Source organism: Arvicanthis niloticus, chromosome 18 (assembly GCF_011762505.2).
Source record: "Arvicanthis niloticus isolate mArvNil1 chromosome 18, mArvNil1.pat.X, whole genome shotgun sequence".
Taxonomy (NCBI): domain Eukaryota; kingdom Metazoa; phylum Chordata; class Mammalia; order Rodentia; family Muridae; genus Arvicanthis; species Arvicanthis niloticus.
The window spans coordinates 21814158-21841331 of record NC_047675.1 but is presented as its reverse complement, the minus strand read 5'-3'; the positions used below and the strand labels follow the sequence as shown (position 1 = coordinate 21841331).

At 51.0% G+C, this 27174-nt stretch overlaps 1 protein-coding gene across 2 annotated transcripts in view; it reads right to left on the bottom strand.

Moving 5' to 3' along the window:
- Cpne2 (copine 2) overlaps window positions 1-26237 on the bottom strand; it is a 37823-nt gene extending 11586 nt beyond the window's left edge. Inside the window, exons 1-11 of one of the 2 annotated variants that reach the window (XM_034522950.2) lie at window positions 26049-26237; window positions 10246-10463; window positions 7751-7930; window positions 7266-7340; window positions 5578-5649; window positions 4293-4376; window positions 4049-4138; window positions 3432-3530; window positions 3083-3169; window positions 1650-1709; window positions 870-1003 (exon numbers count right to left, since the gene is read on the bottom strand). In XM_034522950.2, coding sequence (XP_034378841.1) covers window positions 870-1003; window positions 1650-1709; window positions 3083-3169; window positions 3432-3530; window positions 4049-4138; window positions 4293-4376; window positions 5578-5649; window positions 7266-7340; window positions 7751-7930; window positions 10246-10425 — 1061 coding nt within the window. In that variant the 5' untranslated portion in view covers window positions 10426-10463; window positions 26049-26237. Of the gene's footprint in view, window positions 1-869; window positions 1004-1649; window positions 1710-3082; window positions 3170-3431; window positions 3531-4048; window positions 4139-4292; window positions 4377-5577; window positions 5650-7265; window positions 7341-7750; window positions 7931-9998; window positions 10083-10245; window positions 10464-26048 lie in introns of those variants that run through there. The other variant, XM_076915660.1, reaches the window with a different exon arrangement.
- Window positions 26238-27174: the final 937 nt, after the last annotated feature.

Below are 27174 nucleotides of genomic sequence, written 5' to 3'. Positions count from 1 at the left end.
GTGGACATGAGGGTCTTCTGTCTGACTGTGAAGCCTTTCTTGCTCTGCACACTGTGTGTATCTTAATGCCTAGAAGCACAACCATCCCTGAGGCTCTGATCCCCTGAAACTGGGCCATATAGATGCTAGTCCTGTCTATGTACATTCAGATACATTAATCCCAGCACTTGGGAGGCAGAGGAAGGTGGATTTCTGAGTTCAAAGCCAGCCTGGTCTACAGAGTGAGTTCCAGGACAGCCAGGGCTATACAGATAAACCCTGTCTCGAAAAACAAAAACAAAAACAAAAACAAAAACAAAAACAAAAACAAAAACAAAAACAAAAAAAACCCAAAAAACCAACCAACCAACCAAACAAACAAACAACCCCAAAAAAAACCCAAAACAAAACAAACAAACAAAAAAAACCCAACAAAACAGGGTCTCACTATGTAGCCCTGGCTGGCCTAAAACTCACTTTGTAGAACAAATTGGCCTGGAACTCATATAGATCTGCCCGCCTCTGCCTCCCAAGTACTGGTCAGACACATTATTAAGTCCCATCCCAGCCTGTATCCCTAGCTGTGAATGCAGGGGCTGCACTGTAGCAACTGACTTTCATCTCTGTCCTAACTCTTTTTCTTACTATATGGTTGAATGATGGGTACATCGTGTGTAGAAAGATTCCAGTTTGAACTGAGGCTTGGCAGGTAAGATTAGAGTTGGTTGGCAATGTCTCCCATGGGGGATGGAAGGGACAATAACTGTGCGAATGCCACTCGCTCACCCTTCCTGAGTTTGCAGATCCCTGGGTCCCTTCTAGGTCTGACAAGCTAAGCTTCCCAGTCTGAAGGGACACCAGCTGACCTTCAGAGTCATCTCCAAGTGTACCTGTCATAGTCCTGAATGATCTGTCCCACTGCCCAGATGGCTGACAGGTATTCATTAGTACCCATGGGGTTGATATAATGGAGAGAAGAAGGGTCCAGGGGATTCCCGTTGGAGGCTGTGAAATCTATTCCAACCTGCAGAAGGAGAAAAGGGACCAAGCAGTGTGGTCACCAACCCCAGCACAGCCTCAGGGGAACAGGAGGGTCTATTGGACACAGGAAGTCTACTCATTTCCTAGCCCCAATAGTCAAGATAATGACTGAAACAAAATACAGAGTGTCCAAGTTTGTGGCACTTCAGTCTAGGGGAGGGGCAAAGGTGAATGGGTGGAAAATTCCTAAGTTGCTTTCAGACAAGACAATGAATGCCAGGTGCGTCAGAGGACAGAAAGTCCCAGGGGAGGGTCTCTGAAAAGGTGGCAGAGGAAACAGTGTGAAGCCCTCAGGTGGACAGAGAGCTGCCAGGAACAGAGGCATGGCTGAAGTGAATGGAAAAAGCAGGAGGAGCAACTGGATACCAGAACCCTCCTGGCCAGTGGGAGGAAACTGACCTTTTTTTCTCTGTAGAGAAGCAGAGTGGGAGGCCCTGCTCAGCCCCCAGCCAAGCCTGACTCAGCCACCCACCAGGACAAACTCCCTATGCCCTTGTCTCTGAGGCCAGTTCCATCCCTTGCCCCAAGGAAGTTCTCACTAAAGTTTATCACAAGTCCCTGCTGCTGTGGCAGAGGCCTGAGCCCTCGGGACGACTCTGGATGGGCTGGTGATGGGAAGTGGGTCTTACGGTGAACATGAGCTGGCAGCCTCCCAGGATGTAGTCCAGGAATGAGTAGTTTCGGTGTATCTGGAAGAGACAGTGAGTCAGTGGGTCCTGATTTGGGGTATGAATGCCCCTGTAGGAGTTGGTGCTTGTGTCCTGGAGCCTCGGGAGGAAGCCAAGGGGGTCTGATCTTATCACAACTGACTCCAAAGCTCTCAGGCACAGGCCATGAATGGATGAGGACCCCAGAGCTCAAGGACCATTCTAGGAAGGGACCAGCTTCCCAGAGCTAGTCACCTCTGCCAGTTAGTCATCCGACAGACAGTCTTCATTCACCACTGTTGGCCAGCCCCTCCCTGAGCCCTCTGCCCCCCTTGCTAACACACACTGAGTGCCCAGCCAAGGCCTCCAGGGCAGGTTCACAGCTGGGAGACAGCATGTCTGCTGTCAAGGCTGCTGCCTTCTCCCAGCAAAGCATGCTGGTCTTTCCGAATCAGTAGCATTAGGGATTTCTCCCAGATAAATGTAACTAAGCAAATTTTAAAGGGGCATCCCTCTCCCATGCCTGTCATGCCTGCACTTGGGAAGATGACAAGTTCGTGGCCGGCACAGGCAGAGCATCTTAAAATTCTGGCCAGACTGAGCCAGGTAGTGGTGGCACATGCCTTTAATCCCAGCACTTGGGAGGCAGAGGCAGGTGAATCTCTGAGTTCAAGGCCAGCCTACTCTATAGAGTGAGTTCCAGAACAACCAGGGCTACACAGAGAAACCCTGTTGGCCACAATAACAAAAGAAATCAGGTCTGACTGGTAAAAAACAGCAGGACTGATGCCAAAATTTGTGAGTGGCAGGTGTTTCAGAAATGGTTCCAGAGTCATGCTTGACATTTACAGATCATTGTCTGTGGCACTGCCATGCGACCCTGTGACAATCTAGGCTCTGGACTAAGACATAGAGACCTCAGTGGGCAGCAAGGCTACACTCTCCTGCACCTCAGCACTCAGGAGGCAGAGATAGGCAGATCTATGAATTCAAGGCCAGTGTGGTCTACAGACTGAGTTCCAGGACAGCCAGGGCTACACAGAGAAACCTGTCAACAATAACAACTAAAAAAATCAGGCCTGACTGAAAAAAACAGTGTTCTGAGCCTTGGTGGCTTCATTTCTACCAGAGAAGCCATAGCTGCCTGGGTCCGCTGCCTGGGTCCTAACTGATGCTCAGTCCCACAGCCTCTGCGCCAAGTGCCAAGTATACACCGCAAGCCTCCAGGGCAGAGGGAAGTGGCTCCCTGTAGTTCCCCACCTAGAAAATCACCTGGGAAATCTCACAACCTGTGGCTCTGCACAGGAAGGGGATCCAAGACTATGCTGTTGCACATTCTACCTTTTCAGCACACCCATTCTACAGACAAGGAGACTGAAGCTTCTGTGCAGCCTCCAGGAGCACCCTCTGCTCACCTTGCATGATCTCAGAATAATGATGCCCGAGTTCTTGTAGCTTTTCTTCTTCCTCTGCTTCTTGGGGTTGATGCACTCCATCTCCAGCTAGTGCCATGAGAAGGAAGAAAGGGAGACTCAGCTGGGGTATTTTAAGATGCCATCCTCCCAGGGCCCCAGAATCCCCTCTACAACCTAGACCCAGTGGTAGATGCTTCCTCCAGAGACTCAGAGAGGACTGTCTTGCTCAAGGTCATGTAGGCAGGAGAGGTGTGATTGAGTGCCTGTCTGCTTGGTCCAAAGTCCTGGATAAAGTTTCTTTATAGTCACTGCTGAGACCCCGGGGTCACAGCACATATGCCCATCTTACCGGGACACCATCCCGGGCCTCGCTCATCTGTAACACAGAGGTCTGGAACTCGCCGATGAAGTCATGGCCTCCATTACTGTCATAGTCGTAGCACATAACCTGAGACGGGTTCAGCATGGTCACCCCAGAGTTGTCCCCAGGAGGTGCTCTCAGCCTGTTAGCACCTGAGCACCCTTCATGTCTATGTGTGAGGCATTCCTTCCCATGGTCTGATATGTCTAGCTTTGGGGGCTCCTGAGCTGCCTCTGACAGGAAGCCTTCCATGACTGCTAAGAAAGCAGACTGAAGCCACCCAAGGATGGAAGCTGTGCTGATTACTATCCACTGACCATCCATTCCTCCTCTGGCCAGGCCAGGCCCCACTGTGTCCTACCCAGAAGCTCTGCAGTCCTTGTAGGGAGCAGGTAGAACTACAGCAGGGATCTTGGAGGTGGGGGTCCTGTCTGAGTCCTGAGGGCCAGGCAGTTATAGATCTCAAATGTAGGGCTCCTGCCTTCCTCTCACAAGGCTCTTCTCATTAATAAGAGGCGCTTCAAACAGGTATAGCAGGAGCCTCACTGGGGTAAACTAGGAGGTGGGGCTAGCAGGGTGGGGAACACGGCCTCAGAGTCACTAACCTGGATGGGCTTCTCCAAATCGCCATCACACAAGGATACCAATGGTACAGTGAATGGTTTCCACACAGGGTCCAGGGTATACTTAATCACCTGGGGGACAGAGAGGAGCAGTGTGCTCACAGGTCCATTAGAGAAGCCCATAGCCACGCTTCCAGCTTTGGACATGGTTCAGACACCACAGGCCACGCCCCACTGCCAGCTTGATTGACCAGAGTCATGAGAACACAAGGCCCCTTTGACCTACCTCAGTCCTATGGACCAGCATCCATTTGCCGTCATCTCCTGGCTTGTAAAACTCAAGAAATGGATCTGACTTCCCAAAGAGGTCCTGGGGATGGGGAGGAGGCAGGACATGTGTGAGAGGGTATGGCCCTACCAGATTCAGGGGGGCTGGAGTGTAGCCCAGCCACGTCCCTGATTCATAGTTGGTGGGAGGTACAGTGCAACTAGTCTGTCCCTTCTTTTCCCCTAAGCTTCCTCAAGGTTTAGCCAGAGTCCTGGTGAGAGATGAGAAACCCACCTAGTAAGGCAAGGTTTCTGAGCTCTAGAGACCCTGCACCTTGGGTACAGAAACAACAGCAGCAGCAACAGCAGCAGACGGCTTCGAGAACACCATGCCTTTAATAAGCCCAGGCCCAAGGACTTTTGAATAAAACCACAAACCTAAAACTACAGTCCAGGCCGGTGGTATGGCTCAGCAGGTAAGAGTCTTTGCCATCATGCCTGGGGGGTTGAATTTGCCCCTCCAGACCCCACATGGTAGAAGGAAGAGAGCCGACTATATAAGCGGTTTTCTGACTGTATGTCTCATAGTGTCGCAGACCCCTCCAAACATAAGGAATAAATAAATCTATGATGCCAGTCACCAAAGGGCATGGTGGCCTCTGGAAATGCATTTACATACTTAAAAAAGGCATCTAAAGAAGTTACATGGAAGTGAAGGGGACAGAGCAAGCAAGTCAGGTAACAGCAGCATTGGGTGACCACAGGCAACTGAGGGGCACTGCCACTGTGTTTCCAGGAGAGTGTTGTAGAAGGACAGTTAGAATGTGGGAAGGACACAATGACAGTGTTCACTGTAGAGGATCCCAGGTGGAGAGAAGAGAGGGCAATGGGCCTGAGACTGGAGGATGACTGGCTTAACCTGGGCACTGGGTGTTGTGACCCCACAGCAGAGTCCTGGGTCCATCCTCAGCACTTGAAAATGAGAACATTAATAAAGCTGAGGAGAGCAAGAGGGTCTCTGGTCTCCCAGGTAACCAGGGATGAGGGGGAAGGACTCTGCAGGATCACAGTGGAGCCCTGTGGGAGAGAACGGGGCCATAAGAGGGTTTCCAGTCACAGTCTTGCTTCCCTTTAAGTGGCAGGACACTCTCCCCCCACAGTGGGAGAAAATCTGACGTGTGCGGTTCAGTGCTTAGTCTGACCCCCATGGGGAATGAAAATGGTGTGGCCAAAGAAGCCAGGCCCCAGGGCCCTGGGCTGGGGAAACACAGTGGTTCATGGAAGCCCCTCCCTGCCTGGCTTACCTTCTTATCCAGCTTCCTGCCGGCCAGGCTCAGTGTGATGACGCGGTTGTCTGACAGCTCTTGGGCTGCGATCTGAAAGGTCATAGCTGTGAGAGAAGGGGTGAGGGGTGGGGGTGGGGGTAGGGGGGTTGCTCCTTTCCTTCCCCACCCTTCCAGGACCCAACTTTCCAGGGCTAGGTGCAGGATAAAAGAGACAGTGAGTGTCATGTGACCCAGGACCAGCCTCTTGACTTCTAAACCTTGGTTTCCATTTTCTGGGAAATGGGATAATGATCAGACTGGTCATGAGGAATCAGAAAGCAAGTCTGTGGCTCAGGAGAGGGGATGTAGGACACAGGGGGAGATAATATGGAGGTTAGGCAGGGGTGGCGGTCATGAGCCAAAGGGAGAGGCTCGGCACCAGGGAGCACAGGCTTCCTCAAGCTGTCTCTCCAACCTGAGAGCTCTTAACGGCCAAGAAGCCAGGATGCACACAGCTGAGTGACCTGAGGTTCAGGGAAGGATGGGGGCATCACACTAGTCACCTATCATGTCTTCCCCATAGCCATGGCCTCAGACCTCAACACAACTGCCAAAAGTCCACTGTGGCCTCTCCCCACAGATGGACTCAAGGCCCTGACTCTAAGATGGGCTTAACCTGAGGATGGTCTTGTTTAAGACTGGCTAGCCTTCTGTCCCCTGTACAACAACAGGCCAAGGCCCTGAGGCCATTTCTCTCTTCTTGTTCTTCACTTAGACTATAGAATGGTTCCTCCTGTCCCATCTCCTAGAAGAAGGAACCCAGGCCTGGAGTAGAACTACTTGCATTCCTGGACAAGAGTAGGATTGTCCTGCTGGCATCTGAGTGCAAGGAGGCTGCCCTGAGAGCTGACTGTGAACTCTGAGGGGCGGGGGCTGCCAGGAGGCACCTTCCAGGTTGCAACAACAGCTGGGGAATCATCGTGGGCTATTTGAGGCATGCTATAGGTTTAGCTTGTCCTCAACTTGGGGCATGAAGAGAAAGGGTAGAATTTGGAGGTGGGGTAGGAAAGCAGATCCTCATAGCTTGAAGGAAAGACTACAAGGCAGTGGGGAGCCATGGAGGGCCCCGAGAGTACACAGAAGTGTGAGGTGCTTTCAGCAGCACGTCACAGGCTGTATGGGCAATCTTGTCAGAGGAACACTCTTGCTCATCATTTCTCTCATCTATGAGATGGGGTTTGTCCTGCCTCCTAGGCCACCGAGGACCAAAGAGCCCATCCACAGGAAGAGCCTGCACTTCACTGGATTCACTGCAAGGTGCAGGGGGAACCATTGCAGTTACTGGAATCACTGTGCTGAGACAACCCGTTGTATGCATCATGTGCTTGTGAAATGCTCTCCAGGGGAGAAGCTGCAGGGGCTAGTATTGCTGGGGGGGGATGTTGTGGGGGCTCTGGACACCCCTCCCCGCAATAATAAGGAGGCCTCTGACCTCCCCCCAGCCACATCATGCAGGGCCTTCTGACAGTCCCCCAGCCTGGCAGCCCCCAATACATCATCTGTAGAGCCAGGAGCCCGTTGCTAAGAGACCTGTTGCTAAGTTGTAAGTTGGGCCTTTTTACTCCCAACAAAGCTGGTGATTATCTGCTGGAGAAGCAGTCCATTGATGGGGGAGGGTGGCAGAGACAGAAAAGGGATGTGAAAGGCTGGTGAGGGAGGTTTGGTACCGTGATTAAGCCCTTCCCTGCAGGCTTGTCATTCATCAGCAGCAGAGGCCTAGTGATCTTCTTGCTGGAGACGATCTAGGATGGGAGAGACAGAGAGCAGTGCTCAGGGAGGCAGCAGGGGCTCTTGGGGATAGGTCAATAATAGGACCGTGGTGACAGCACCATGAATCACACTGTCCCCACTTCTCTGTGGTAGCAGGTAACTGGCACTGGGTTTGGTTGCCCCTTCAGTGGGAGCATTCTGTCTGGTGCCAAATTCACTGGGCTATAACACATCTGGAACCTGTTGACTCCCTGGGGTGGTGTGTGTGTGTGTGTGTGTGTGTGTGTGTGTGTGTGTGTGTGTGGCAGATGGGGAGCCCAGGAGGATCGGCTAGGGAAAGTAGGGGATAGGAAATCCTGATTGAGGCCCGCCTGATTCCAAGAGCAGAGGTTGACTATGAGAGCCCTATGTACCCCACTCCACTTGGGAGCCCCAGGCTCACCGTGCCGAGGCTGCAGGAGAACTGGCCCAGGAAGTCATGTTCATCCAACTGCGCACTGGACTTGTCCTGGTCAAACAAGGCGAACTTGAGCTTCTGCACCTCCTCGAAGTGGTAGTCCAGCACGAACTTCTTGGAGAAGGCTGGGTTGAGGTTGTTGATGGCTGTTTCTGTTCTGTCGAACTGGTGGGGAGACAACGGGACCAGGAGGCAGAGTCATGGTGGCCAGGTTCTCTCGATGGCTAGCTGCTGGCAATCTTCCTACGACTTCACTACCTCAGTGTACCTCCCGCCAACACTCGCATCCCGTGAACCTCAGCTCACAGGTAAGAACACCGAAGGGCAGAGATGTTAAGTCAGAGGGAGGCAGGTGCAAGATTCGAGCCCAGTTTTGACTCTACAAACCCTCCCGATTCCCAGGAACCAGACAGAGTAGGAGCTCAGGCCACATGCCAGACTGGTATGTGACAGAGGACAAATCTTCTCTCTATCTGGGCCTGCTTTTACCTCTGTAAAATGAAAGCCTGTGACTGTATGGCTTTCCTATCTTTTACTTAAGAAAAACACTTTTCTCAAAATCGCACTGTACATGTTGCTAAGAAGAAACAGAGAGGAAGCAGAGCCGGATGAGGTGAAGGGCTTGGGTGGTGGAGGTGATTGTGTCTTGTATAGAATTCTGGACTTGTCCAGTTTAGCATGCCCACCTGCTTTGGGCACCAAAGCCTGAGTGGGGACAGGGCTGGGCACTGTGGGCACATGGTAGTATGGGCAGGAACCACCTCCTGGCCTGGAACACACATAGCAGAGCCCTGAGTGACAATCTATTTTGAGACCTGAACTGGGTTGGTTTTTCCTTCCACCCGGGCTTCCAAGGGCAAGAGCAGCAGCCGGATTGGAAAAGGCCTTGACCTGGACTATTTTTAGCCTATGTGCACAGTCTGGGGGTAGCAGAGACTGGGGGTGTGTGTCATAAATCGGGGAGATATCACTCCCTGAAGAGCACGATTCTGGAGACATAGCAGAGGGGACTGACCAGTAACTGCAGGCCTGGACTGTCCTTAGACTCCTGGGCTAGCCTATTGTCACATCTCTCTCTGTTGGCTACACCAGCAACACCCCGGATGATACAGAAACCTAACATACCCCAGGCTCCAGCTCCCCTCAGTAAATTGGTCAACAATCCCAGCTCCATTAAAATAAGTTTTTCTTTTTCATCACAAGAAGCCAACATTTGTGAAAACTCTTGTAAACTGGACAGTGTGCAGTGAGCACCTATCCCTTCCAGGCTCCATACTTAATTGAAAAACAGGAACTCAGTGGGGGTTGCAAATCTGTCATCCCGGCACTTAGGAGGAAGGGGAAGGGCTAGGAGTTCTAGATTATTGCCTGCTACATAAAATGAAACTACTAATAGATATTTTGGGAAATATGCATGCATGTAGAAGGCTCTGGAAGATTGAACTGTGAACTGACTGGGATTCTCCTTGGTAAACAGGCCTACAGTCCTTTAGGTTTTCCTCAAGCTAATCTGAATTTGATAAACAACAAACATAGCTTCCTTTGTAACGAATCAAAGCAAGTTTTGAAGGCAGCTAACAGGAAAATTTCAAGTTCCTTGGTAATCTTCTTGAACAGCAGTCCTTCCCAACCCTCGGGCCAGTCTTCTGGCTCAGAAACCCCCAGTTCTGAAGTTACCCACTGTAGGTGAGGGAAAAAAGAAAGGCCCTAGTTTCCTAAAGAAAAGTCCCAGAAAGGGGCAGTAGTTCACCTGAGGTCACACAGCAGGGGTAGCATTGCTGGGCATGAATCCACCTCTGGGGCCCAAAACTGAGCCACTTAATTCTCTTTACTTCTGGCCAACAGAATGATCGCCAGAAACAAAGCAGGAAGGTCACTTACAGGAAGCAAGTCTGTGCAAAACTATAGAAGTTTTGCCTGACTATAGCCACATAAACTATCAGGATATAATAAATATGATAATTATGTATTTGTGGGCAATAATTTAGACAGAAGTCTAGCTATATAGCTATATATAGTGTTTTCTGTTTTGTTTTGAGGACAGGTTCTCAGTATGTAGCCTCAGCTGGCCTAGAACTCACAGAGATCCACCTGTCTTTGCTTGTGTTGGTTTTAAAGGTGTGTGTCACCACACCCAGACAGAAATATATTTTAAAGTAATTATTTTATTTCTCTCTGTATTTTTTTTTTTTTTTTTTTTGAGACAGGGACTTATTACATAACCGGGACTGACCTGGAACTTGTGATCCTCCTGCCTCAGTGCTGGAATTACAGATGTGTACTACCACACCTCGTTTAAGTAATACTTTAAATACACCTAAAATAAAGTTTAATTGTTAAAAAAATGGCAGCAGTGTTCTAAGTGGTCTTCCACCACCAGCCCTCATCCCACGGACCCTGGCACTCCCTGGATCCAAGAGGAACCCCCTCCATAACACAGCCAGCCCTTGCCCATCACAGACACTTGTGGCTAGCCTCACCTCCATCCATCTGCCGTTGTCCTCTATAAAGAGGACACAGAAAGGATCAGACTTGGAGGTGACGTCCCGGTCCAGCAGGTTCTGGCCACTCACTGACAGCTCCACTTTGCACACACAGCACTGAGAACCCAAGGGGATGGCCCCTGCGGTAGGAGCGCCCCCATCTGGAATGTAGGCCATGGGGGTTGGTGGTGGCAGCAGCAACAGTTCCTGGCAGTCTGGAGGACAGGAACGAGTGTCAGAAGGGGACAGATACTCTTCGTGTGCTACCTCATCACACTACCTGACCTTCAAAAACTGTGTAGAGACTGTACACTGGTATAAGCCTGTGATCCCAGCATGCAGGAGGCTGAGGCGGAGGGAGCAAAGGCTTGTTGGAGGAAGAACACAAGAACACAAGAGACTTGGAAGGAATAAGGAGTCTCTCTGATAGAGACTGTATGGTCTACCTTGGTGCCTTTTCTCTGCCTTCAGTCTTTACCCATGAGCTATACACAGACCCCTGTGTTGCCCATGTAGGATCACAGGGCATCATAGTGGACACGGGTATCCTACACACATGATGCCAGAAAACCAAAGCTTCTCCTGAGTAATAGATGGGTTAGCATCACTGGTGTCTATGACAGCTTGGGTTTTCTTCGTTGCTTTGGGCGCTAGGACTCAAACTTCTGGTAACCCATTCAAGACTGAACCTTGTTTACCGCCTGTTAGGTTCCTCCCACATCTCCATCCCAGGCCCACGGCTGGAATACAGAAGGTTTCAGAGCCTATGTGAAGGATGTGTACATTAGTAAATGAACAGCTATATCCTGCCCAAGTTGATCCTTGACCCTCCCAGGTACCATTGACTTCTCCAATCTCTACTCAGGACCGACGTGCCTCTCCTACTGAGGCAGGGCACTAACACTGCTAATGGCCAGTGGTTCTGTTTTCCTCAGAAGATAAAGTGTTCACATGCAGGAGTGGAAGGACTATTTCTATGGGGGTAGAGCTGTCAAACCCCTTTGTGACTGGGCCTGTAGACAAGCCCAAAGTTCTCTGTGCCTGCTTCCTATCTGCCAACACAATGTCCCACCTTGGTTCTTTGAGGTCACAAATGCATATGCATTAACATGGGTGATGAACCTAGTTTCCAAACGCCCCATAGATCACTAATATTTGGTCCCCTAACTGCTCAATGAGTTCCTTGTAGCAGGATATTTATTCTGCTACATTGTATTCGCAGTGGAGCTCAGTGATTAGGCAGTAGAATAGGAAGGAAGGGGAGGGAAGAAATAAAGGAAGGGGTGGAGAGAAGGAGGCTATCAGCCATGGAGAACCATGGATGGGTCGAAAGCTGTCCTGGGTAACAACTGCTATCAAGAGGTTAGATATTGGGTAACAACTCTAATTGTGTGAACATCTTGTTGATTGAGCATTTCTAAATATATGCCGGGCGGTGGTGGCGCACGCCTTTAATCCCAGCACTTGGGAGGCAGAGGCAGGCGGATTTCTGAGTTCGAGGCCAGCCTGGTCTACAGAGTGAGTTTCAGGACAGCCGGGGCTATACAGAGAAACCCTGTCTCGAAAAACCAAAAAAAAAAAAAAAAAAAAAAAGAACTAAATATATATAAGTATATAATAAATATATAAATCCTTTAAATAATCATTAAGCTTTAAGAGTCTCATTTCTACCAGGTACTATGAGGATGGCGGATGTCATATGGGGTTCAGCCAAGTTTTGTGGATGAAGCATGGTGGATTGGCAGAGCCATCCCCCACACTGGCATCTCGTGGGTGCCAGGGCCTGCACATCTAGCTAGCCGGAGCCCCAGTCAGAGCCAAGGAGCAGCGGTAACGTGGTAGCTGCATGGAAACAAGCCAGATATCAGGCGCCATTTTCTAAATATCATCCCTACAGTTCCTGATCTGTATCCTCCCCCAGGAGGGGGCTTACATCCTGCACCTTAGACTATGGTAGGACGCCACTGTTTTCTAGTCAGTCTCCTGGGAGACCTGCCAGTAGCTTCTTCTGAGCGATGCATGGGGTTACTGAGCACATTCCAGTTCTGGTGTCATCTCTGGAGCTAGAGATCCTACGAGCCTCGAGTCTGGTTTAGCTGAAACACAGTGAGAGTGTATGACAAGGATCTGTAAAAACCTAGGTCCCTGTGGGAAGTGGGGCTTCACAGTTCAGGTGACGGCAGGTCAGAAGCAGGGTTGGCATAATCTCCTTTGCCCTCTATGTGTGTGTGTATTTACTTGTGTGTACCTTTGGGAAGGCCAGAGGTTGACATTGGGTGTCTTCCCTTTGCTGTGTGTGCTATGCACATGAATGTGGGGGTGCATACTCCAGTGTCCGCATCAGAGGCTAGAACAAGATGCCACATGTCTTCCTCTGCTGCTCCATCTTATCTCTTATTCCCTGGGGATAAGATCTCTCTCAAAGTCATCATTTTGGCTAGGCTGGATGGCCAGTGGGACTACTCCTGTCTCTGTCTCTGGATGTTGAAGTTACAGGCACCCACAGTCATGCCTGACCTTTTACATAGATTCTGCAACCTCAAACTCAAGTGCTCACATCCTCACACTTGCAGAGCAAGCATCCCTTACCCGCTGAGCCACCTCCCAAGCATCTCCACTGGATCTTTTGAGACAGTCTTTTGTTAAAGCTGGAACTCACCTATCTGGCTATACTGGCTGTCCAGCTAGTCCCAGGGATCTGCCTGCACTGCCCCACCATCCGCCAGAGCCCTGGGATTACATGTGCGTATCACCAGGCCTTTTACATGGCTGTTAGGAAATCTGAATCCCAGTCTTCATGCTTACACATGGGCTGTCTCTTAGTCCTTTATAATGTTGGTATCTGTTTGTTTGTTTTTTGTTTGTTGTGAGGGGTATGGATGGGTAAACATCCTTGTCAGAGGACAACTTGTAAATCATCTGCCTTCCTTCCTGGAAGGAGAGAAGCCCAGGGATAAGCAAAGGTTATTAGATCTACTGGTAACTTTACCCACTAAACCATCACCCCCACCTCCCTTTTTTTGAGGTAGGATCTCACTATGTAGCCCAGGCTGTCCCTGAATTCATAATTTTTGTTTCTGTCTGCTGCATGCTAGGATTACATGTACCACCACCATGTTTGGCTTCCTGTCTTCTCAAACGCTCACTCTGCCTGAGACAGCTGACTGTTACACTAAGGAACAGCCCCTGCTGTCCCACTGCAGACCAGGAAAGTGCACTCCACGGGGCTCTACTCCAGACCGAAGCCCCTCCCCAGTGCCAGCTTCCTAAGGGGCTCTACAGATAGGACACAGTGCCTGCCCAGGACCTCCTGGCAGGGAGGGGATATGGAGAGTGAAGAAGCCAGTCTTCAGCTTCCCCCTCCTACTGGCTGTCCCTAGAACCTCATTACAATTGCTGTTCCCAAAGCATCAGGACAGCACTGCAATTTTCTGGCAGGATTTATTCTTGTTGGTTAAAATCAGTTTCTGCACAAAGGGCTAAGGAGCCATGTTTGTAGTATAAGCAGCCAGGGATGCGAAGCAAAGCCTCAGCTGGTCAGTGGGCATCAAAGGTGTCCACAGGGGCCCCTGTTCTGCATGGGGTGGGCATGGACAAGATAATCACCCTACTTTACATATAGGAAATGTAGGAACAGAAAGTGAACACACACTGTCCAGGGCCACCAGCCAGGAAGCAGCAGGGGCTGCTTGAGGGGCTATCTCTCAATGCCTGAGCTGATGCAGACCTTCTCACCTGGGGAAGACTATTGGGCAAAGAAGGGACAGCCTGGGAACCCACCAGATCAGGGACCATGGGACCAAGAGGCAGGCTTATAACTAAGGCTGCTGAGCAGGAGAGCCAAGGACAAGCCTGTTATGTACGTGTGTGTGTGTGTGTGTGTGTGTGTGTGTGTGTGTGCTAAAGTACACATCCAATTGTTTTTTTTTTCTTTCCTTCCTTCTTTCTTTTTTCATTTTGAGACAAAATCTCATTAAGTTACTCAGGCTGGCCTTGATCCCACCCTATAGCCCAGCAGACCTTGAACTTGCTATCCCCTGCCTCAGTTTCCCAAGTAGGTGGGATATTAAGCCTGTGCCCATAGGCTAGCCCCATTCTCCATTTTAACAAGGACCCAGAACCCAGGTCTCCAGCTCCTCTGGCATTGCCCTATGCACATTCTCCCCATCACTGACATGTAGGCTTCACCCACCTTCTATTTGCAACACTGGCCCCTCTACCACAGATTTCATGGATCCTAGGCATGGACCCCTATAGCCCAGAGTTCTGTTCCCATATGGAAGGGGCCAGGCACACTTTCTGGTGTAGCACACACATGGACCTGACCACATGAACACACTCTTCCCCCACCCCAAACAGATAAAGGCCCCAGCTCACATGACCACTCTGAGGACACATCTTCATGGCAGTCACCAGCTCGTCCACATACCCAGAATCTTCCCTTTGTTACTGCACTACCATTCCACCGCTAACTAGCTGAGGGCAAGGCCATGAGGGCCTGGTCCAGGGAAGCCCAGGACAACTCCACCTGGGTCAGCTCCAGCCCCAGCTGAAGAAAAACAGCACTCTATGAATGGTGGGCGGGGAAGTGGACTCCTCCCCAACCAGGGGCAGGGCTCCCATCTCCAACTCACCCTCTGGCAGGAAGCTTCTGGAGCTCCGAAATGGGGAGCACATGGTGTCTGAGGTTGGAACAGGCAGGGATCGGAGTGGCCCTTGGTGCCAGCCCGGCAGCGGGGCAGGGATCTGGACCCTGGGGCCTGACGCAATGGAAAAAGAAACCACAGCCTGGTTGGGCCAGCCCCCTCCCCTCCCTCAGTAGAAGGCAGCAAGGTGTCATTAAGGAGGGGGTTGGGTCTGTGAGCACATTGGGCAAGATGGAAACGCTCCAGGACAGCACCATCTGCAGGTAATTTGGGGTTTGGGGCTGGAGGAGGGGGTGCAGGCAGTGAGAGCCTCTCCCAAGGATGATAGGACTCTTGACCCAGGTCCCTGAGGAAGAGCTTGGAGTTAGGGATGCAAAACCAGTAGGCCCATTTCTGGATAAGCTAACTAAGGCAAACAGAAGGCAGAGCTTGGACATGACCTGTCACTGGTCACACATTCGTTCAACGAACATTCCTTGTATATCCTAGGGTTGTAGTAACAAGGCTGAAGAGCAGGTAGTGGTGGTGGCACGGTGCCCAGGAAGCAGAAGCAAGAGGGTCATGAGTTCAAGTGCAGACTGAGCTATATACAGTGAGACCCTGTCTAAAACATGCAGAAGATTAGACTCCACTGTGGCCATACCCACCCAGACCAGGCATCCTGCCCTTGATAGAAGGGTAGACTCTGGCGACATCAGAACTAAGCTACACGTCTAGATTATTGTGGTTCTGGCAAGAACTCTAGTTGTTCATGGCCAATGACTCCCTGCCCTCCCTCTCCCATGTGCCATGGGGAAGCCTCTTCCAACTCTTGGCTGAAGCCAGCATCAGCTTCCCACCTCCACTTCCCCTGCCCAACCAGAGGGACAATAATCTTGTAAGTCAAGTGCTATCAGTAGCTTCTTCTGAGCAATGCATGGGGTTACTGAGCACATTCCAGTTCTAAATGTGACACTGCTGGATCACAAGTCCTTACATCACCCCAGGCTGAGGGAGCCAGGCTGAGCCGATCCCTTTCACGCCATTCTCCCAAATTCTCAGCCAAGCTTCACTGGCTTCCAGTCTGATTTCAAGTATGCTCACCTTCTGCCTGCGCTGAGCCTTTAGCACTTGTGGTTCCATTTGCAGAAGAAAATACTTTTCTTCTCTTGAAGGGTCCCGTTGTTAGCATTCTCAGGTCTGCCACAATCACTTAAGCCAATGTGATCGCCACACCATTTCTTTAAGTAACCATTGCATCTTACAACTCTTTTACACATTCCTCCATAAGCTCCCATAATGTGAGTTCCCAAGGGAGGCCCCAGCACTGACTGCCCACCCCACTCCCAGCACGAATGCAGGTCTGTATACTGTGAACACCAAGCAAGCACATTAAATGGCACCAGGAGCCAGGAACCCAACAGCAGGCTGCTCATCTCCATCACTCAAAAGCTAGAGCCACTTCTCCAGCCTTGGATCTCATAACCGTCTGAACGATCAGAAAGAGATGCAAGGATCATACTTAACAGCAGAGACCCAAGAAGGGGTAAGGGATAGATGGAGCCTAGAACCATTGACTCTGAGCATAGGAGCTTTATGTGGTTGAGGGGACTCTGTAACTGAACCAGAGGCAAGAATCCCAACTTTGAGGTGGTAGTTACAGGAGATGCCAAGTGAAGCAGGCTCAGGAGACAATGGGGTGCAGGGGACTCAGACAGAGACCAGAGTGGAAGATGGGCAAGAAGAGATCCAAAGGGGCCTAGCAGCAGCTGCTCAGGCCCAAGATTCTCAGCTGTGACCACTCTAGGGACAAGAGGCCCCGTGGGACTACCAATAAGCACTCCTACAATACAATAGTATTCCTACAATAGTACAATAGTAGGAAGCCATAGGTACTGTCAAAACATCATGCCCAAGGCTACACAGATGGCTCAGTGAGGGGAAAGGGCTTACCACACTAGCATGGGGACCTGAGTTTGAATCCGCAAAACCATAGAAAGACAGGCAGGGTATGTGACTATAAGCCCAGTGCTTCTGTGGTGATATGGTAGCCAGAGACTGGAGACTCTCCAGAAGCTCTCAGGCCAGCTAGCCTGGTGTACACAGCAGCAAACAACAGAGAGCCCGTGCCTCAAGCAAGGTAGAAGGGGACACCTGAACTTGTCCTCTGACCTCCACACAATGTGGCATGTCCATCCTGTTATTTGGAAGATAAAACAAACAAACAAACAAACAAAAATTTCTGTTTTCAATGCAAACTCTAAGGAGCCAAGTTGCAAAGCCTTGCTGGTGACACTCACACAGACATTTGGTCCTCTGGCCAGTATCACGTAGCAGTTAAATGTACAGACCTTGGACGTAGTATCCTGCATGTGAGCCTCTGGTTCTGCTGTGTCTCTGCCATGTGACCTCAGGCATATTACTTATTTAATCCCCCCCCCCCCCCGTTCAGTTTTGCCCTCTGCAATAAAGAAGGCAACAAGGTATGTTCCTGGGTTGCTCAGAGGATTAAGATAAAGCACATTTCCTATTAGACTGGTTCTTAATCTCTGGGGTAGAGACAGAAGACAAAAAAAAAACCAAAACAACAACAAAAAAAAAACAGGTGATATGTGGCCAAACAAAAAGGGCAAGGGAGTAAAATTGGTTAAGACACGTGGTTCTCTGTTACTCTCTTCTGCTGTAGGCACAATGTACCATCTCAGTTAGGCCAAGGGTGGAGGATGGGGCCAGGGAATTGATAATAAACTGGCACATTCAGTGATAGTCCTGGAGGTTTCTAGCTAACCCTCTGGCTTTGGCACCCTAAGGGTGGCAGAAGTCACAGGACCTTGTGGGCACCACCTTATAAGGTATGTAGCTCTTAGCTTGGGGTTTTCCTGCTCCAAGCATGGTTTCCAGAAAGCACCAGAAGTGTGCCATCTGGCCCCACCCAGACCTGCTCCATCAGAAGCCCTAGGGAGGCACCTAACAACCCGTGTATGAACAAGCCCTGCAGGCAAGGCGGGGGAGGCCAAGCACACACAAACCACGGGTTTGCAGGCAGGTGCGGTTTCTAACACGCTCCCTAGAGTGATCTCGAAGCTGCCCACCTGCAGCCATGATGACAGCAAGGAGGCAGACACCTGAGGCTGGGACAACATCTTGGGGATGGCTCTAGCTTGGCCTGCACGTGGCCTAGTTAAGCAGACCTGAAACTTGGTTTCTATACAAGCCCCGCCATGCCTGGTTTAGACAGTAATTTTCTGCTAACTAGAACTCTCAACTAACTAGTCAGTCACTCCTTGCCCGCTGGCCCCTAGGGCTGCTAAGTCCTCAAGGTTCTCCGGAGTCTTGGGATGGGTCTCGAGGGCATTGTCATTCCACTGACCAGATGTCATCCCAGATGACAAGGCCCAGGAACTCAGAGGGCAAGCACATCATCAGGACTCTCCAGAGAAACGGAGATGATAGTATGTCTGCATCTGTGCAATAAGAGGCTGATTTTAAAGAATCAGTTCATCAGACCACAACTCGGGTAAGCCGGAAGTCTGGAGGGCAGGCAGCATGCTCTGGAAACAGGAAGGTTTTTTTTCTATGTTGTGCTCCTAAGGTCCAAGGCCTCATCTTAAAGAAAGCTCAGTCTCTGGCTGAAGGCCATCTATCAACTGGAAGGAGCCCATGCAAGGACGATAATCGGCTTTACCCAAAGCCTGATTTAAATGTTAATCGCATCTTAAACATACCTTCACAGAAACATCTAGACTGGTATTTGGCTAAACAACTGGTCACTATAGGCCAGCCAAGTTCACAGAGACAGTAAGCCATCCAAGCAACCTTGAGCTTTGAGGGGCAGGAAATGGGGTACTGACTTCTCAAGTGTGGGAGCTCCAGCTGGATACCCCTGCTGGGGAACATGGACATAGGCACCCAACAGAGTCAAATTTGAAATAAAGGAGTCACTAAAAGGCCCAATCCCATTCTGAGTGCACAGTGAGCTTTACCTTCCAGATGCACCTGCTCAAGGCCTTGTGACCGTGTGACTGACCACACCCACTGTCAAAGGAGGTTGGATGATGGCCTTTATAAATGGTTCCAGTTTTCTGGCTCCCAGGCTGATAACTGCTTTTTTTTTTTTTTTTTTTTTGGTTTTTCGAGACAGGGTTTCTCTGAGTAGCCCTGGCTGTCTTGGAACTCACTCTGTAGACCAGGCTGGCCTTGAACTCAGAAATCCGCCTGCCTCTGCCTCCCAAGTGCTGGGATTAAAGGCGTGTGCCACCACTGCCCGGCTTGATAATTGCTCTTGATATCACTCTCTGGGTCTCAGAAAGGACCCACCTTCTAGACTGATGGGACCCTGTTTTCTCTCCTCCCTTCCCCCTCCCTCTCGTGTGTGTGTGTGTGTGTGTGTGTGTGTGTGTGTGTGTGTGTGTGTGTGTGTGTGTGAGAGAGAGAGAGACAACCTCAGATGTCATCCCTCAGGGTTTCTTATTGGCCTGGAACTTGATTGTTGAACCCCAGGGATAGATTCACCTATCTTTCCAGCTTGGGTTCTAGGAACTGAACTCAGGTCCTAGCGCTTGCCCTTCAAGCACTGTATTGACAGAACTATCTCCTCAGCCCTTGCCTCTGTTTTCTTACCCATGGAAATGCCAGGACACACTGAAAACTCTATTTCACAATGGTAAAAGTCTCTTGGAGGCTCCCTTTCCCTCTCAGGACAACACCTAGTCCCCCTGGTAGGGCTTCCATGGTCCCCTCCCTCACCCTCATGACTCTGTCTATGTTCTTCACTATATGAGGTTCCAATAAATTTTTTTGTGACTCCCCAATTTTGTTCCTGCTGTTCCGCTGCCTGGAACTCACTTCCTCGTTCTCCACCTGATTCCTTTTACTCCTCCCATTCAGCTCAGTAGAACCAAGTGCAATATCACTATGTACCAGGCCCATCACGATCCTTACGACGGCCAAAGTTGTAGAAAGCTGATACGTTGTGTGTTGCCAAAAATGCAGAGTGGCCAGAACTCTTACAGTTTGCCAGAGGCAGTGGGATTTAGTGAAATCATTCAGGAGAAACATTTGGCAGGGCCTGCAAGCTAACTCCTAACATAAACGTTCACCAAAGGGCACACGGGAGGATGCCTACAGAGGCACTGTCTGAGTTGCTACCCTGATTCAAGATCATGAATTGGTGTGTCAGCATGGAGGCTACGAGCACCCTACTGGACTCCTTATGTGAAGTTAGGTGTGGACAAAAGAAACCTAAGCCGTTGAAAGTGGTGACTATGGTGACAGGCAGCACAAAGCCAATGAGAAGGGACACCAGAGGGAGGGCTGACTGTTCCTGTTGCTGGACCCAGCTGCTGTTATCCCAGATGCACAGCTCTGTCATGGTATCCTATGTTGAGTGCTATTCTCTTTCTTTTTTTGAATTGCTGGGGATTGGACTGAGGGCCCTTTGCACTGTGACACCAAGTCCTACACTCAGCCATTTTGATTTTGAGACAGGGGTCTTGCTATATAAACCAGGCTGACTGTGAACTCACAATACAATATTTAAGCAGGGGTAAGTCTAGGAGGGAGACGACACAAAAACCCACAGACCCTTCCACAAAGCCCTTGCTGCTTTCCTGGTCGCCGAGGAGAACCAGTCCAATGTTACTAACGTAAAAACCTTGGCTTGAACAGAAAGATGAAGCCTGATATAATTTTCTTCTCTGTTTTGGAGTTTTGAGGTAGATCCTGGTATATAGACAAGGCTGGCTGTAAACTTTCAGCAATCCTCTTGCCCCAGCCTCTTGAGTGCTGGCTGGGAATACAGGCATGTGCCACCACACCCAGACTCTTATTTCTGTTATTCCCAACACGAACCTTACAAACAGGATGGGAGCTGAGCAACTGAGAGGACACATTTGGAGGAGGGAAAAGGTATTGCAGAAACCTAGGATCAAAGACCCACAAAGTTCCTGGGCCTAGGAATTTTTACACTTTTAAAAATTATTTCTTTTATGTGTATGTGTGTTTTGCCTGCATGTATATTTATGCACCATGTGTGTGTGGGTGGAGCATAGAAGCTAGATAAGGGTATAAGATCCCTTAGAACTAGAATTATGGATGGCTGTGACCTACTGGGAACTGAACCCAGGTTCTCTGCAAGAGCAACAAGTGCTCTTAACCACTGAGACCTCTCTTTAGACCTGTGGGTTGTTGGAGGTTTTGTTTGTTTGTTTGTTTGTTTGTTTGTTTGTTTTGACTCTGGGTGGTCTATCCTTGATACGTAGACCAGATTGGTCTGGAACTCCAGAGATCTACCCTGCCTTTACCTCTTGAAAGCTGGGATCAAAGATATGCCCTACCATACCTACCTGAACTCTGGGATTTTGGAATAACAAGTTCTTAGACACTCTGGGCTGAAAGTGCACACCCTGCCTCACCTTCCAAATATATAAGAATCCTGACCTCAGTACTACCACTTCAACATCCCTGCTTGTTAGGGAAGGAGGGATTCAGAGTCAATACTCCTACTCCCAGGGTCTTTCCTACGAATTGTGGTGGCTGGGTAGCTCCTGCCAAATGGCATGCAGCCCCAGGAGCAGTGGGGTCGTGGAGCTCTGCACACAAACCACTTTCTACTTCAGCTATGGCACCGGGTACTGTGCTTAAAAGACACCACACTCTGCCAGGCAACCAGGCCATTACAGGGATAAATATAGATGTAGACAGCCAGGCGAGGAGGCTGTGGCAGGGGGTTGGTTCTGATGCTCTCCTGGGACCCTCAGTTTCTGCCAGGCCACACTGGGAAGGAGGCTGATTAACACCCACCCAAACTCTGGTTCCATGTGCAGCTCGGCCACCTAGGGTCTTCCCAGTGTTACTACAGGGGCTGGCCAAGTGGTCCAGCAGGTCACTGGTCCTCTTAGGTCCTTCTCTTACCACTCCCTCCTCCTTTCTAGGTCTCTGCACTTCATCTGCAAAATAGGCTTGGGTACCATGCCTCCCTGGAAGCTGAGGGATGGACACGGAGTTCTCTGTGCTGCTGAGTGCTCTGAGCACTTAGGGGATCTCAGGAGTGAGTCTGGCCAGAGTGAGGCCCCTAACTAATGGAGGGTTGAGGGTTTGGTGACCATGTGGTTTTAATCAGAGATTGGGCTCAACCTTTGCTCCCCCACTATGGTGTTCACACCCATCAGGGGAGTGCCATGGGGCAACTAGGCACTGCCTCATTATGTGAGAATCTTTCTCCTCTATACATGTTTCTCTGACTATGAAGTAAGGCATGGTCAGTCCTCCTTTGAGACTTGGGGGTGTGGCTACAGATGCTCCTCTGTTCTTCCTAAGCGCTGCAGCCCAGGGGCAGAGCCTGTCTTGACCACAGTTACATCACTAACATATGGCAGTCCCTAACCTAGGTGGTCTGCTTGGAACACATCCGCTAAGTAGCTAAACAGCTTTTAGGTTGCCCATTTCTGAGATGAAGAAATTGAGGTCAGGGGCTGAAGCTAGCTAGGGATCAGTGGAAGAGGAGTTGACTGAGCATGCTTGAAGTTGAATTCTACCCCAGCACACAAATGGTCAATTAGCCAATCAATTGAAGGAAGGAAGGAAGGAAGGAAGGAAGGAAGGAAGGAAGGAAGGAAGGAAGTAAGTTGATGAACTGAGGTCAGAGGGATTAAGGAACATGTAGGTTAAGTGGGGAATGGATAACACTCCTCAGCATTTCGCAGATCTCTGGTGGGCAGGCAATGGCAGCAGGTAGTTTACAGTGGCTACCTATAAACCCCAGCTTTTTGTGCCAGGAAATCCTGCCCTGTTCTGACACATACCTTTCCACACCCCTTCCTGGCATTCAGCATAATGAAACCAGTGTCCCTGTAGGGACTCAGGGTGGCAAGCTCATCATCCATCCAGGTTGTCACCTAACACTCAGGACCTCACTTGAGATGAAGGGTAGACTCTGATTCTTCACACAGCATTTACTGGGTACTTTCTATGTTCCAGGTACTGTTCAAGTATGAAGGCATAGCCTGTTCAGCGGAGCCGATGCCCACTGGAGGAAGAGAGAGGTAAGGAGCCGATGCACAGATAAATAAATGAGATCACTTCAGACTGACAAACACCCTGGGAAAACATAGTAAGATAAGGGATAGGGATATGTCTCCCACTCCTGTCTCTTCCTCTCAGATTCCAGGGGACAAAGATGTGGCTGCAGGTGATAAGTAGGCGGTACTCCAGCACACTAACCAGTAGTTTCTTTGACCTCCGTGGAAGCCAGATTCGGGAGGCAAACAAGAGCAAAGGACACAGAAGGTGGACACAGAAGGCACCTATGGCCCCCAGATCAGGCTTCAGGCTTCAGGCATCGGGAACCTTAAATTGTCTCTCCCGGACAGCAAGGGGTAGACCATGTTTGGATGGTCACCATCTCCAGCTTGCCCTGCCTAGATAGCAGGGTGACCTGCTTTTACAGAGACCACACTGACCTATCCGAAGCCATGTGATTCAAAGCGAGATGGTGGGATTCTAGAGGTGTCCTGTTCCTACCTCTGCAGCCTCAGCCTGTCTGTCAGGGCTGAGGGAGGGCAGAAGAGGGGAAGGCAGGAACATCTGGGAAGTCTCAGCAGGTAAAAATGTTCTCTCTCCCGACAGGAGCACAATTACTAGAGTCTTCTGTTCAAGCCTCAGAGCCCAGTGAGGTCAGCTCCAGGTGGGGTTGATGGGGCACCTACACAGGATGCAGCACCTCAAATGTGTTCTCTACATTCTGAGTAAAACAGACCTTCCTACCCAGGTCTCTCTGCCCCTGGGACTCGTCTCCTAAGGGACCCCCCCCCCCAAAAAAAATTCCAGAAGGGATGTTGGATGCAGTCATGTGAATCAAGTGCACTAATATTCTCAGGAACAATGGGGTGACAGCTGTTCCCAAATGCCTCCCGCAACCAGTCACGGCGCTGACACACAAGCCCTTTGTCATCTAAACGGATGCTCGCAACTACCTTAAAGGAAACACACAGTTACCTGGAAAGAGAGAGGGACTGAGAGTGCATGCCTCACTATTACATAGATAAACTGAGGCTCCATTCTGACCCTCTTCTTCACGTGGTCCCCTCAGGTTTTAAATTCTCATGGCATTGAGGGAGGGCTTGAAAGGCAATCACAGACCCTCATGAAGAGCTCTCCACGTATGAGAATACCTGCCCCAGTCTCCCTACGGCTCTGTAAATGGGCTGGTATTGTGGTCTGCCCTCATTTCACAGATGGAAAAACACTCAGAGTCAAAAGGTGTGTGTGATTGAGTGTGTGTGTGTGAATGAGTGTGTATGTGTGAGTGTGTGTGAGTGTGTGAGTGTGTGTGAGTGTGAATGAGTGTGTATGTGTGAGCGTGTGTGAGTGTGTGTGTGAGTGTGTGTGTGTGTGTGTGTGTGTGTGTGTGTGTGTGTGTGTGTGTGTGTGTGTGTGTGTGTGAAGGCATGAAGGCAGGTAGCAATAGAGAACTCGAGCAGCCATAGCCTTTGTCCCTGGATTTTCCATACAGAAATGCATCTGATGAACTCTCCCATTCCAGGGGCTCATCATCTCTAAGGACAGCTCCAGAGTTCCCTGGGCCCCCTGCCAGGGTGGCAACAAACTCACGCTTTAGTGTTTGTGCTTCAGTGTGGATCCTGGAGATGATCCCACTTGATAGAAACTGGAAATGCAGAGTGGAGGCCACCATCCCACTTCTGGTCACAAAAAGGTGTTTAAGGCCAGGTCTCTCACAACTCCCATATTGGGGTTGTCCACAGGCCACTAGAAAACAACAACCCAACCAAAAATGCCCCCCTTCCTGTGGGAGAAGGGCTCTCATCCAATTAAAAAAGCAGTGTTCTTGTCCTCGAAAGGGGAGTTGCAACCAGGTGATCAGAGGTCAGAGAACATGAGACTAGGAGCCAGGAGGCACCCCCTGGGTATGACTACAATCCTCAAGCATCAGGGACCTTATACTGTCTCTCCTGGACAGCAGTTTCCCTGCCAAGATGGCAGGATGACCAGGCCCTCCCACTCTGAGGAGCCCATACCAAGTACCTTCTGAGCCATTGCTCTCCAAGGTGAGGGAGCTATATTCTGGAAGAGTTTGGCTACTGCCTCAGCTGTCTGGAAGAAAGCAGAGGGAGAGAATCTCCCTGGGCAGGAAAGCAGGACCTAACCCTGGACTAGGGACTTCTCAGCAGGAAGCCTGCCTGGCAACAATGCCTCAAACCACGGAAACAGTAGATGCCTCCAGGGGCAGTATAATACTCCTTCCCGTCTCTGAGAGGGGCAGTATAATACCCTTCCCATCTCTGAGTGACAGCTCCACACCCCTACATCATGGAGATCTATGGTCAGACAAAACAAAGGGTATCTGGGCTAATCCTCAAAGGCCTTTACCCTCGCCCATTCCCCCAGAATACTTATAGAGCAGGAAGAATCTGAGTACAAGACAGACCCTTCGAATGGCCATCCAACCCGGGACTGCTATTGCACCTGTGACCTTGGTCACTCCCAGCCTCCTTTTGAGGTAGCCCCTTATCCAAAGACTAGCCAGCTATACCAAAGACAGGATTCGGGAAGGGAGGGGAAGAGATGGAAAGAGGAGCATTAGTCTCCTTTATTTTTCCCAGGAGCACCGCTGCGGGGATGGGGAAAAAAAAAAAAGAAGGGCTTCTCGCTTCCTCCTCCACCCCTTGAAACACACAGGTGCCAGACAGCTTTTGCGCAAAAACTAGTTTGCAAACACACTTCTGGAAAGCCGCCCGACACTATTCCCCATCTCTTCTCCCCCGTTGGAGCAGGGAATCGGCCCTAGGGCTGATCGAGAGCAGGGCCAGGTCCGGGTCAGGGTGGGGTCAAAGGGCGCGCTCGACTCCAAGCAATTGTGCTGGCGGCTGCGATCGCCAGCCCTCGGTCGCCCTCCAGACACCTAACGGTGGAAGAGGGTCCCCCAAATAGCTAGCCAGTGTCCCCGAAGCTGCCCATCCTCCAGAACCCCCCCCCGCAGACGAGCGCCCCCGCGTGGCCGGGTGGGAGCTGAGTCCTCCCTCCCCTCCAGGAGTGCTACGGGGGGGCGGCGGCCAGGGACGTCGGAGTCCCTCCGGCTGAACCCGCGCCCCCCTAAGCCCCAGGCCGAACTTGGGCGCGCGCAGTGTCTGGCCAGCCCTCGCCGCGGACCCCACTCACCGCGCTCCCCGCAGCCTCAGCGAGCTCCGGGCCGCCGGGGCATCCCCGCGCGCTGTGCTGTCGGCCGGGCGGCAGCGTGGGACAAGCTCAGGGCGCTACCCGCGCGGCCGTACCCACTCGTGCGCTCGCCCAGGCTGGGGCTGGCCCTCCTAGGGCCCCGGCTGCGGCGCGGGCTCCTCCCTCCAGTCGAGGGAGGATGTGGGCGGGAAGCGGGCGCGAGGCGGGCGCTTCCTGGAGGGGCGGCTCTCCGGGCTGCGCGGGAGCCTGTCCCGCTCCCGGCTGGTGGCCCGCGAGGACCTAGACGCAGCAGGCTGCCACTCCGCGCGACGCCGTGGATTCGCACCCAGTACCCGGCCCGCCGCTCTGGGCGTCAGGCACCGCCGAGCTCCAAGCGTTGCGCTCCGGTTGAAGACGCGGGGACCCGGGGGTGCGATCTCCTGGCCCTCTAGACCTCGAGGCGCCGCCTGCGGCTTTCACCCCAAAGCGCGTAGGGCTCAACACGGAGCCCTCGGGGAGACGCCCAAGACTTGCTTCCGAGCTGTTGGAGCCGCACAAGAACCGCAGTGTTTTCTTCTTTTTTAATTTTATTATTATATATTTTTTTATTTCTTTCAATAGCGTTTTCTTGCCGCCTGAGACTGGGAAGATGACACATATTCCCGTGACAAAGACGACGAGATAAAGACGTTCGGAGTGGGGCTTGGGATCAACGGGAGAGCAGTTCCGCGGAGCTGAGGCCTCCCCTCTGTGCTGGCTAGCTTTTGACCCAGAAGAGGCACCAGTTCTTAAGGGACTGTTTTGTTGCTGGGCAGCTGGTGGTCACTCAGTGGTATTTTGTACCCTGAGCAAGTTAACCACTGGACATCAGGACAGAAGCTCTTTTAACCAGATTCCGTTGTGGGGGTTGTCGTGAGGAGACGTGGCTGTCCAGAAATCTTATAAGCATGGTCAAAGCCCTGGGCTCTGGTGTGCACGGACTGGGGGATTGTGGGGCTGAGGGTTAAAGCCCTGAGCTTGGGTTGTAGATTTTCTATTCCAGACAGATAAGGGTTAATGCAGGAGTCTCACGTTGCAGCTATGAGCTCCCTCACTGTCTGAGTCACAGGCACTTTGCAGCCTTAGAAGG